This window comes from Ammodytes marinus, assembly GCF_949987685.1.
Source record: "Ammodytes marinus genome assembly, chromosome: 8".
Taxonomy (NCBI): Eukaryota; Metazoa; Chordata; class Actinopteri; order Uranoscopiformes; family Ammodytidae; genus Ammodytes; species Ammodytes marinus.
Window position 1 is genome coordinate 2,813,946 of NC_137212.1, and position 12,620 is coordinate 2,826,565.

Consider the following 12,620-nt stretch of genomic DNA (forward strand, 5'->3'; position numbering starts at 1 on the left):
TGGGGGGGTGCCGGAAAAAATGCAGGTTTTCCCCAAACTCTGCAGGGTGATGGACAAACTCTCTAATTGAGCATAGAGTTTGCATGATTGTTTGTTCATAACATCATTTGTCCCAATGTGTAAGATGACAGTCGTGGGCTGTAGGGTGGCGGTCGATGAGGGCAGGTGATAGCTCCATGATGTCACATACCTTTCCTCCAGAAAGGCAATAGGTGAAGGCACCAGGAAGTTGCAGGTATCTGATGATGGAATCCCCTATTATCAGAATCTCTGGTTCCTCATTTAAACAGCTCCATCTGTAAAGTGACAGCTTGGATGTGAGAGACACCTTGGATGTGAGGGGCGGGGCATAGCTGCGAGAGTGAGCAGCACCTGTACAGGATACGTCATCGCCAGCTGCAGCGATTTCGGGGACATCATTTTGTAGAGGCTCCGATGTACGAACACGGGACTCACGTCTGAATGGAGCTGGTGGACGGCGGCGATCCTGGCGCCCGCCTTGGGGAGTGGACTGGGAACTTGAACGCCTCTGAGTCAATATGGAGCGGGTTGGGACTGGCGACTCGGATCGGGAGAAAGCAGCGTTAGCCGCCGGTTCAGTAGCCCCATCTAGCTTTACCAGCGGAGCAAACAAATTGTGCAACAGCACAGGACAGGGCGAGAGAAGAGGGGGAATTTGTCTGCCCTTTTTGACGACAGACGACCATGAAGCGTTGGCAGGTGGAGTAGAGACCGGAGCAACAGAAGCGCCACTACCCGGCGGCTGAGAGCTTCGGAGCGGAAAATGCTCCAGTACAGCTATCCGGTAGATCAGAGAGGACTGCCGCTGGAGGACATCGTGAATAAGGCTCTCTAAAGACTGTAGCTCAGCCTTCAGGACAGAAAGCTCCGGATCTGCCTGGGTGAGAGGGGGGTCATCATTTTTGCATTTATTTTTAAAAAGAAAAGAAAACTGTTTGGCTAGCGCTTGCGGGGTTAGCACTGGCTAGCATGGAGCAACAGCTTCCATCACTCTGTATCCGAACGGGACGCACTCTGAGGCGGTCACGGAACGCTGGACTCACCGCTGAAAGTTCAACTGACAAAATAATCCGCATTTGCTGTCCATTTCAGTCAGGAACACTTTCAAATGTAAATTGGAGCCTCGGAGTCGAAACTGGACGGTTACAACTGGTTACAACTGGTTAAAACGTCTGAAAAAATGACTTTGTTGTAATTTTTAGCTAACTAATGCGTTATAACAAAAAAAGTTGCGGCCGTTAATTAACCGTCACATAGTAAAAATGAATGATTGTCAATAAAAAAGGGTTTGTGTCTTGGTCCCTTAGATTCATCTGAAGACCCTTTGGAGGGGCCAGAGCCCTATGTTGGGACCCCCCTGGACTAATCATAACTATTTAAGCGCTCTGAGTGAGAGAAGAGCGCTATATAAATAAAATGTATTATTATTATTATTATTATTATTATTATTATAATAAGGAAGCAGGACTTTGATTTGGGTTATGGAAGGACAGTACATTTCTAAGTCTTTAATCTTGTACTGCTGCTGTTCAAAACTTGTGTTAATGTGGCGACAGATCATTTGATCTTTAGTCATGCTCTGTGTATTTCCAGTTTTGTTGAAACCGATCGTTAAAGATGAGGAATGTTTTTTTTCAAAACATCAAGTTGAAGAACCATATTTTAAGTAGACAGGATCCACACTGACAGACAGACCGTCATTCAGCTCATCTCCCCCGGCAACAATCACGTATCTCTGCACAGAAGTCACGTTTATTCTAATGCTCACCTACACATCTTTTACATTTTGTTCTTTTACTCCGTACAGGTTGATTTATCACAACTCATGTGCACTATTTTAGAAAGCCCTTTTTATAAACTCTCTTTCAAGTTATTGCTTGAAAAATGCACTAAAACTTGACCATCTGCAACATGTTTGGTTTTGGTTTTGTCATATTCACAGTTATTTTATTTTTTAAATGCATCACGTTTTATGAGCTGATCTATTTTACAAATACCTTTTATAGACTCTCTTCCCTCTTTCAAGGTAATTTCAGATTTAAATATATTTTTTAAATGCATCACGTTTTATTAGTTGATGTACAGTATGTTTTTGTAAATGTTAAAATCTTATTGTAACTCAAACTGTAAAATAATGAGTAGAGTAAAAAGTCAAAGGAAATATTCAAGTACAGTGCAGTGTCACTCGTTGAGTCAGACATGACATGAGGAAATAAAACCAAATATTTTCCTAAGAAGAGGAAACTGGGTTTGATTAAAACTGATAAGATTATCTAGAAACCAGCACGACTGATTGTTATGTACAGGTGTGTATAGAAAGCAGAGCTGGCCCGAGGCATAAGCGAACTAAGCGGCTGCAGTTTGAGTTTGTGTGTTTGATATCAACCTCATATTATGCGAATGTAATTTATCACATAGAAACATGTGGAATACAATGTTTTGGTCTAGAAAGTTAATAGCCTAATAATTGAATCAGTTCATCTGGGAGGTAATCCGAAGTTAACTGATCACGTCACGTTCACGTCCATGCACAGTGTGTGTTGAGTTTATTTTTTTAAAACAATGGAAATGGGACTGCCCTCAGTTGCCCATGCACTGTGTATAGTCTCTAGCCTATTTCAGCCTCGTCTGTGGAAAAAAAGATAGCTGGACAACAGAGTTCTTCTGCTTCGTTCCTCTCACTGCATTTAAATGCATTCATTATATTACAGAGAAACATGTCCCATAAAAGAAAAACAGCACCAAGCCCCACCCAGAGGACCCTGCAATATATTTGAATTTAAATTAATATTTTTATGGAAAATCCATGTGTCTTTCTTCAATAGCTTCTAATTCATCCGACCCAGTGTCTCCAAATTCTTTGTTCACACAATTACTCAGATTTAGCCTCTTAATTTTCCTCTTAAAGTGCACCAGATCCATGCATTTCACTTTAAAAAGGTAAACAAAATCTCACGGGGGGGCACTCCCCTGGACCCCCTAGGAGGGTCGGGATCTCGGCTGGCTACTATTTTAACCCAGCTGGAAAATGGAGTCACTAGCGGAAAACACTGGGTGTGAGATTGACATTTAACCATAGTCAATGGGTTGGGCAGCGCTAACATTGGGGAGGGCCCCCTGATCAAATTCTGCTTAGGGCCCCATGAAGGCTTGGGCCAGCTCTGGGCTCAACAAAAAGTAATTGATAGGAAAAATCCTGAATTAATGGGAAACGTGTACATTTTACTGATAAATAATTTTAGCTCACTTCACCCCACTCTCCCCTATGTATAGACATGTACCTTCACAAGTAACACCAGCGTCTTCATTATGTCCACAGTTGTGGCTGCCTAGTCCCAGATGTCTACAGTCTGTTAGCGATGACTCAGTTCCTGAACACTGAAGATCATCTAGCCAGATTGGTCCACTTCCCTGTCCAAAATGTGCACTTTGTGGAGCTGACAGAGCCCTGCCACAGCCAATCTGTCGACAGACCACATTAGCATCACTCAGCCCCCAGTGGTCGTCACACACTGTCCCCCACTGGCGGTTATGGAAGACTTCCACTCTGCCAGAGCAGCTACTGCTGGAGCCGACCAGCCTCACTGGAGAACCTGTTGGTGTTGGAGCAGGTGTGGTTGTAGAAACTGATGAGCCAATTTATGTTTGAAGTCAAAGCAAAATCTCTTTCAACCGACATTGCAACAGCAGGTTTTGATTTCACAGCAATAAGCAAAATTATCAATTTCCTCAGTTTGACAGTACTTAAGGGATAGTTAATTTTTGAAGTAGGGTTGAATGGAGTACTTAGACACAGTTAGTCTGTTATCATATGGAGATGGTGATCAGCACAGTCATTATAAAGAGTTTAGGGGGGAGGTTACTGTAGCAGAAGTCAGCATTGTACTGTTGCAGAGGGGGCCAGAAGAAAAACGTTTTTTCACCACATGTATAAATGCTAACCTAAAACCTAACTTTCTGTTCAATTGCAAGCTAAACTGAGATTTTTTCCCACAGCTTGAGTTTGCAGCCAGACAGATATTCGTTTTTGTTTTCTTTTCTCTAGAGTAATCCGCAGTAGCTCTGAGTCGAGCAGCTGATTGGCAAAAATAAAGGGCTATCTGGTGTCAAAATAAAGCTCTAGAAACAATCTCAGTTTAGAAACAATTGAACTGATATTTAGGTTTTAGGCAAGCATTCATATATTTGGTGAAAACTTTTTGGGCTGGCCTCCTCTGCAACAGTACAATGCTGACTTCTGCTACAGCAACATCTCTCCCATTTTCACAAGTTAACACACTTACTATGCCGAAGTATCCCATACAACCACTTCAAAACATCCTGAAAATCCCTTTAAACTGTTCAAACTTAGGCTTCATTTTCACTTGGTTTAAAAAAATGGTCTCAACAAAAAGTAATTGATAGGAAAAATCCTGAATTAATGGGAAATTTGTAAATTTGACTGATAAATAATTTTAGCTCACGTCACCCCACTCTCCCCTATGTACAGACATTTACCTTCACAAGTAACACCAGCGTCTTCACTATGTCCACAGTTGTGTGTGCCTAGTCCCAGATGTCTACAGTCTGTTAGCGATGACTCACTTCCTGAACACTGAAGATTATCTAGCCAGATTTGTCCACTTCCCTGTCCAAAATGTGCTCTTTCTGGAGCTGACAGAGCCCTGCCACAGCCGACCTGTCGACAAACCACTTCAGCATCACTCAGCCCCCAGTGGTCGTCACACACTGTCCCCCACTGGCCGTTATGGAAGACTTCCACTCTGCCAGAGCAGCTACTGCTGGAGCCGACCAGCCTCACTGGAGAACCTGGTGGTGTTGGAGCAGGTGTGGTTGTTGGTGTTGGAGCAGGTGTGGTTGTAGAAATTGATGAGCCAATTTCTGTTTGAAGTCAAAGCAAAATCTCTTTCAACCGACATTGCAACAGCAGGTTTTGATTTCACCAGTAATAAGCAAAATTATTAATTTCCTCAGTTTGACAGTACTTAAAGCAATACTTCACCCATATGGAACCGGCGTTCTATCATTATAAAATCACTATTATAATATAATGAATGAGGTTTTTCTTCCCTCTGTCTTCCCTTGGCCCAGCTGTCCTGTTAATCCTAACCCTACATTTTTATTACCGTGATGTCACAGTAAGAAAAATGTAGGGTTAGACAGTGAGACCATAAAACACTCTTTCTGCCTTTTCTCAGGCTAGGATGAACCAATTTCAATTTGTTTTGAACATTTATACTAAATAGGATCTCAGAGTTCAATACACCTTCATATTCCCACCGGTGAAGTAGGTCTTTAAGGGATAGTTAATTTTTTAAGTATGGTTGAATGGAATACTTAGACACAGTTAGTCTGTTACCTAATGGAAAATTCTGATCAGCACAGTCATTATAAAGAGTTTAGGGGGGAGGTTACTGTAGCAGAAGTCAGCATTGTACTGTTGCAGAGGGGGCCAGAAGAAAAACTTTTTTTCACCACATGTATAAATGCTAACCTAAAACCTAACTTTTTGTTCAATTGCAAGCTAAACTGAGATTTTTTCCCACAGCTTGAGTTTGCAGCCAGACAGATATTCGTTTTTGATTTCTTGTCTCTTCTTGAGTAATCCGCAGTAGCTCTGAGTCTAGCAGCTTATTGGCAAAAATAAAGGGCTATCTGGTGTCAAAATAAAGCTGTGGAAACAATCTCAGTTTAGCATAAAATTGAACTGATATTTAGGTTTTAGGCAAGCATTCATATATTTGGTGGACAAACTTTTTCTGCTGGGCCCCTCTGCAACAGTACAATGCTGACTTCTGCTACAGCAACATCTCTCCCATTTTCACAAGTTAACACACTTACTATGCCGAATTATCCCATAAAACCACTTCAAAACATCCTGAATATCCCTTTAAACTGTTCAAACTTAGGCTTCATTTTCACTTGGTTTAAAAAAATGGTCTCAACAAAAAGTAATTGAAAGGAAAAATCCTGAATTAATGGGAAATTTGTAAATTTGACTGATAAATCATTTTAGCTCACTTCACCCCACTCTCCCCTATGTATAGACATTTACCTTCACAAGTAACACCAGCGTCTTCATGATGTCCACAGTTGTGTGTGCCTAGTCCCCCATGTCTGCAGTCTGTTAGTGATGACTCAGTTCCTGAACACTGAAGTTCATCTAGCCAGATTGGTCCACTTCCCTGTCCAAAATGTGCACTTTGTGGAGCTGACAGAGCCCTGCCACAGCCAATCTGTCGACAGACCACTTCAGCATCACTCAGCCCCCAGATGTCGTCACACACTGTCCCCCACTGGCCGTTATGGAGGACTTCCACTCTGCCAGAGCATCTACTGCCGGAGCCGACCAGCCTCACTGGAGAACCTGTTGGTATGGTTCCATAATCCTGCGAATCAACCTACATGGAGAAACCCAAAAGAGAAAAAAAATTATGTTTTAATAGTGACATAGTTTCACTGTAGATTTATTTTCATTTTTTCTTTTTATTCACGGCCCTCGGCCACAGCACATGGCATGGAGCCCAACAATCAAATCAAATCATAACAAAACAAAACAATGGTGCACGGCAGGGGCAAAGACAAAAACACTACTTAAACAATGGTAGTTCATATTTCATATTTAGTCACCTGTATTACCAACAACTTTTGGCTTGTCTGAACTCAAAAGCAAAATTATTTTAAACATACACTCAACAAAAATATAAACGCAAAATTTTTGTTTTTGCTCCCATTTTTCATGAGATGGACTTAAAGATCTAAAATTCATTCCAGATACACAATTGTACCATTTCTCTCAAACATTGTTCACAAATCTGTCTAAATGTGTGATAGTGAGCACTTCTGCTTTGCTGAGATAATCCATCCCACCTCACAGGTGTGCCACATCAAGATGCTGATCTGACATCATGATTAGTGCACAGGTGTGCCTTAGACTGTCCACAATAAAAGGCCACCCTGAAATGTGCAGTTTTGTCTCACAGCAAAATGCCACAGATGCCACAAGCATTGAGGGAGCGTGCAATTGGCATGCTGACAGCAGGAATGTCAACCAGATCTGTTGCTCGTGCATTGAATGTTCATTTCTCCACCATAAGCCGTCTCCAGCAACTTCGCACAGCCATTGAAGAGGAGTGGACCAACATTCCACAGGCCACAATTGACAATCTGATAAACTCTATGCGAAGAAGATGTGTTGCACTGCATGAGGCAAATGGTGGTCACACCAGATACTGACTGGTTCTGAGTCCCCAGACCCCCAATAAAGCAAAAAAATGCACATTTCAGAGTGGCCTTTTATTGTGGACAGTCTAAGACACACCTGTGCACTAATCATGATGTCAGATCAGCATCTTGATGTGGCACACCTGTGAGGTGGGATGGATTATCTCAGCAAAGCAGAAGTGCACATTTAGACAGATTTGTGAACAATGTTTGAGAGAAATGGTACAATTGTGTATCTGGAATGAATTTTAGATCTTTAAGTCCATCTCATGAAAAATGGGAGCAAAAACAAAAGTATTGCGTTTATATTTTTGTTGAGTGTAGATGGGAAATTCACAAAATATTTTGGCAAGTACTTTTTTCGATAATACATAACGTTAATATTCTTGCACACAAACAGGACATGCAATTCGTCACCAAAAAATTATCATTACAGAGGTTACAAATTCTCTGGCTTCCCTTTATATCTTACAGTGACTTTCGGTATTCTGTTGTTGTTGGTTCTTAAGTTACAGATAGCCTGCCTGGACTTTTGGTTTTCCATACATGAGATACTTTTCTAATCTAAACTCTTTTTTAAATAAAACATAAGTGTCACAAGAAGTCATGTTTGTGAGTTCACTCTGCCACCTCTGGATACATTGATCTTTCAACCTCCGTTTAACAGTAAAGGCTGTTACATACTCCGCAAGAAGAAAGAACAAAGTTCTCGGTGACAGAGCTGCGAGAAGTTCTTTCTGGTCTGACATTACATACTTCACGAGAACTCAACTGCTGAACTCCTCACTGCGGCACATTGTTACCATAGTAATTGACTCAGTAGCACCAGCTGATTTCACTTCGCTTTCCTCATTGACTTCAGACTGACCAATCACACAATAGTTCTCGGACAAGCTGCGAGAAGAAAGTTCGGCCCGGGTGATGTGTCGAGAACAAGCTGCGAGAACAGCTAAACAAGAGCTGGGAGAAGAAAATGACAATTTTCTTCTCGCAGCTCTGTCACCGAGAACTTTGTTCTTTCTTCTCGCGGAGTATGTAACAGCCTTTAATTTCAACCAGTTAATGTTGATGCATTTTTGTTTGATCCAGATGTAGGACAACCCGCAGTCATCTAGTATCTGCTTTACCTGTAAAACCCAGGGTGAAGCATATGCACCGCTGCTATGCAAGCTGTGTAGATGATTGTACATTATTTTACTAAGTTTACTTTATTTACATTCTAACATTCTCCCCCAATATCCATTTATTCTTTTTTTAACTATAACACAAAGTGGGTATCTTCCAAGTTCCCCATACACCATATGACTGCAGGTTGTCCTTTTAACTTTTAAGATGTACTTTAAGAATTTGAGGTGTAGTTTTTCTAACAGAAGTAGTTTTTCAAACCCCCACACTTCCCATGCATACAACATAACTGGAGTAACCAACTTGTCAAAAAGATCCAGTGTGACATCTACAGATAGCTGATGTTTTCTACATTTATTAAGTAAAGCAAACATTGCGCACAATGCTTGCTTATGCAGTTCCTCAACAGCAATTTTAAATGAGCCATTGTAATTCAGGATGACACCAAGATATTTGAAACAATGTACAGTCTCTAGACTCTGACCGTTGCACACAAACTGTAGTGTACTAGTAACCACTCTTCTAAAACCAAAAACTGTAACTTTAGTTTTATCGTTATTAACTTTTAGTTTCCATTTCTCACAAAAGTCACACATATGATTTATAGCTTTCTGCAACCCTCTTAGTTGTGGATATGATTATAGTATATTCAGCGTACATCAGTACCATTAGTTGTATATAATTGTCTAAAACAGCATCATCAAAAGTAATGGGCTCACAACTTTATGTAATAGATAATCCTCTAAGTCATTAATGAAGAGGGCAAACAGCAGTGGTGATACGTTTTCACCCTGCAGGACTCCTGTTAAACTTGCAAAAAAACTCAGATTTAGCCCCATTAACATACACACATGATTTTATATTTTTATACATATTGATAACTACATTAAGGAATGTATCTTCGATACCTATTTTTAAGAGCTTATGCCAGAGTGCTTTTCTCCAGACTGTATCAAATGCCTATCAATGAAACAGCAAAATAAACTTTTCTTTTTAAAGCAGTACAAATCAATAATTTGTTTAAGTAAAAGAATATGATCAACAGTTGAGTAGTTCTATCTGAATCCTGCCTGGTTTTCCTTCAGGGTAGAATTCTCTTCACAAAATGTACATAGCCTTTTATTAAAAACATTTATGAATAATTTACCTAGACAACGCAAAAGTGTGATTCCTCTATAATTATCAAAGTCTCCCATATCCCCTTTCTTTTTATATATTGGCACGATTAGACCAAGCACCCAATCCTCGGGGATAACACCTATGTTAGGAAGAAGGTGTATGGATTTTCTTTGGCCCAAAATAGCAGAAGGAGGAGGAGGTGTCCAGAGTCAAAGATGATTCTTGATTGAGACTAATTTGAACCACAGAGCCACTAACAACCTAAAAGATTCAACAGCCACTATTTTCTGCCAAGTCATAATTGACCCTTCACACCACAGATGTCACTTTTTTGTTTTGAACAAAATATAAGGGTTAAAAGTGTCAATCAAATCAAATCAGTTTTATTTGTGTAGCCCAATATCATAAATAGACATTTGCCTCAGTGGGCTTTACATTCCATACAGTATGACACCTTGCCCTTAGACCCTTAGCTCGGCTGAGATAAAACTCCCAATAAAAACCCTTTATAGGGATAAAAAAATTGAGAAATCTCAGGGAGAGTCGACAGAGTAAGGGATCCCTCTCCCAGGACGGACATGCTGCAATAGATGTCATAAGTAGAGAAAATCACAAAGGAGTTGAAAAGTTTAAATACCGTGAGCGTGAGGCAGAGGAGGATGAAGAAGGCTGGAGTCATGTCGGCGATGTCTGCAGTCAGTCTGCGATGGGATGGAGTTTACCTGTCTGTCTGTCTGTCTACCTGTGGTACCTGTTTTGGGTGTGTTTCTTTGTTCTGTGTTCCTTTTGGTTGCCACTGATTAAGTGAGCAGGTGTGCTGCTCACTTAATCATGCTCACCTGGTGTAATCAGTGCCCAGTATTTAAGCAGCATGGTAAGCCTCAGTCTGGGCCCCTGCTCTGCTCACTGCCATGCTGCCGGACTGTTGCTGCTCAACTGTGATTTTCTAAAAGTTAAGTTTACGCTTTGAGTTTGTTAAGTTGCTGATCTGTCGTTTGTACCGGTTAAGTTTGATACTTTTGTTCTTTTTGAATTAAATATGCATCATTTTACAACCTGACTCTTATTTACCCTTTTAACTGGTTTTCAAGTTACAGTCCCTTTACCCCTAGTCAAACAGGGACGTAACAATGGGGGAAACGCATGGGATTGGCATTCCCAGAGTTAAAGCTCCATGCGCACCCCTGCACAGCCTCCCCCTGCCCCCTAATTTAAGAAAATGTTGCATAGTCAACCTTTAACTAACAGTGTGTGTGTGTGTGTGTGTGTGTGTGTCACTCAAATGTCCCAAAACAATTGATTGCGTTTCCCCAAAGACATCGATGACTCTAAATAACCGCTTGTGTCTCCATGTTAACCATGGCATGATGCTTGTGTTCTGAGAAACTGAAGACGAAAAGTTGTCTAGACAACCTAGGTAAGTGTGTGTAGGGTTTGAAACTCCAAGGAAATTATGTAGAAAATGTATCGCTCTGTTTGTATTGGACCAAAAACCTGCTCATCCGCACACACTAAGGAATCGTTCTACAGAACTTCCTTGGATGAAAGTTGCTTCCTATCGAACATAGGAAAGGACAGCGCTGTTTCAAATTAATTCGACTCCACCTTTCCTAACCGACGTCATTGCGCGACGGCGAGTATTGCTGACGTGAGTCTAGCATGAAACTACACTATTCTCCGAAAATGGACTACAACAAGCGCTCGTTTGATCCATGCGTTCTTTTCATATTGATTTTAATCAGGTTGTCGCCAACCGAGTGAGAATCACTCCCATATATCCCAATTCACATGTGGAATAAAAAGAGGCTACACTTATGTTGATGTTGAAATGAACTGCCCCCAGTAACTTCATTAAATGTGAAGTTGGTATTTTCTTTTCTTATGGTGTAAATTATGTGCTACGAAAATAACTATTATGATGTTGGTCTTTTATGAGTTCTTTATTATCTTAATGGGGGAGAGGGGAGGGGGGTATTTTGTTTTAGCGGAGTTAAATCTTCCTCTCTTCTCTTCTCCTCTCCTCTCTTCTGTTTTACCTCTCGTTTGTATTCGTGTAGAGTCGGTAAACTCCGGCGGTGGCCTGTTGCTTTAAATCTTGACGCCGTAAAGGATTATGGGATACCACTATCTCCTTTCCTTTAGCATAGGTTGGTCAGGAGTAACCTATGCTAAAGGAGGGTTAAAGGATGAATCGAGGCTCCTTTCCTATGCCTTTCCTAAGCATTTTGGGAATTCGGATCACCTATCTGCCGAGTACTTCCGGTTCATCTCGATAGGAAAGGAAATTTCCTATGCAAAAAAAAGTTTTCGGATAGGCCCCCAGTCTCTATATAATGCTCTGTCCCACGGTAAAAGCTGTAATCTGCATTCATTGACTCATCATGATGAAGCTGATTCTGTCTCTCACTCTCATCTGGATGCTCTCCAGCACAGGTAACTCTACTCACTCTATAAGTCAAACCAAATGCTGTTTAGGGCCCATTAAAAGTCTTTAAGATGTTGAGGTAATGCTTCATTGTGATTAAACTGTATATCTGTGGGTTCATAGTCAAAATATGTAATTGTTCAGCTTGCCATCAATATTTAATAATAATTGATAGGTTTTATATAGCGCTTTATTGCCTAGGCACTCAAAGACGCTTTACAGGGTTCCTGGTTCAATTCGTTCACACACAGTCATACCGGTGGTGGTAAACTACGAGAGTAGCCACAGCTGCCCTGGGGCAGACTGACGGAAGCGTGGCTGCCATTCAGCGCCAACGGCCCCTCCGACCACCACCTCAAACATACAGCAATCATACACATTCACACAAGGCAAGGTGGGTGAAGTGTCTTGCCCAAGGACACAACAACCATGACACAGGTGGCCGGGCGGGGATCGAACCGCCAACCCTTAGATCGTTGGCCAACCCGCTTAACCACCTGAGCCACAGTATTTGACGGATAAAAGTTTTTTCTTGGTGCAGGTGGAGCTCTTCAGTCTTTCACCTGTGAAGACGTTCATGATACCGTCTGTAAGAAGACAGTGGAATATGTGGGAATCCAGGACCGCTGCATGAGTGAGTCCTCATGCTGCATATTGTAATTTCCAGTTTCTGAAATCCGTTAAGACTGATGTCCAGTTTAACATT

At 41.3% G+C, this 12,620-nt stretch overlaps 1 protein-coding gene across 1 annotated transcript; it reads right to left on the reverse strand.

The window, feature by feature from the left end:
• Positions 1 to 4,678: 4,678 nt before the first annotated feature.
• Positions 4,679 to 10,168, reverse strand: LOC307253935 (scavenger receptor cysteine-rich domain-containing group B protein-like; the record flags this gene model as incomplete). Its single annotated transcript, XM_080032158.1, has 3 exons — positions 4,679 to 4,902; positions 6,077 to 6,422; positions 10,127 to 10,168. Coding segments are annotated over 3 exons (612 nt in total), but the record flags the coding sequence as incomplete, so codon positions are not given.
• Between the last annotated feature and the right edge of the window lie 2,452 nt (positions 10,169 to 12,620).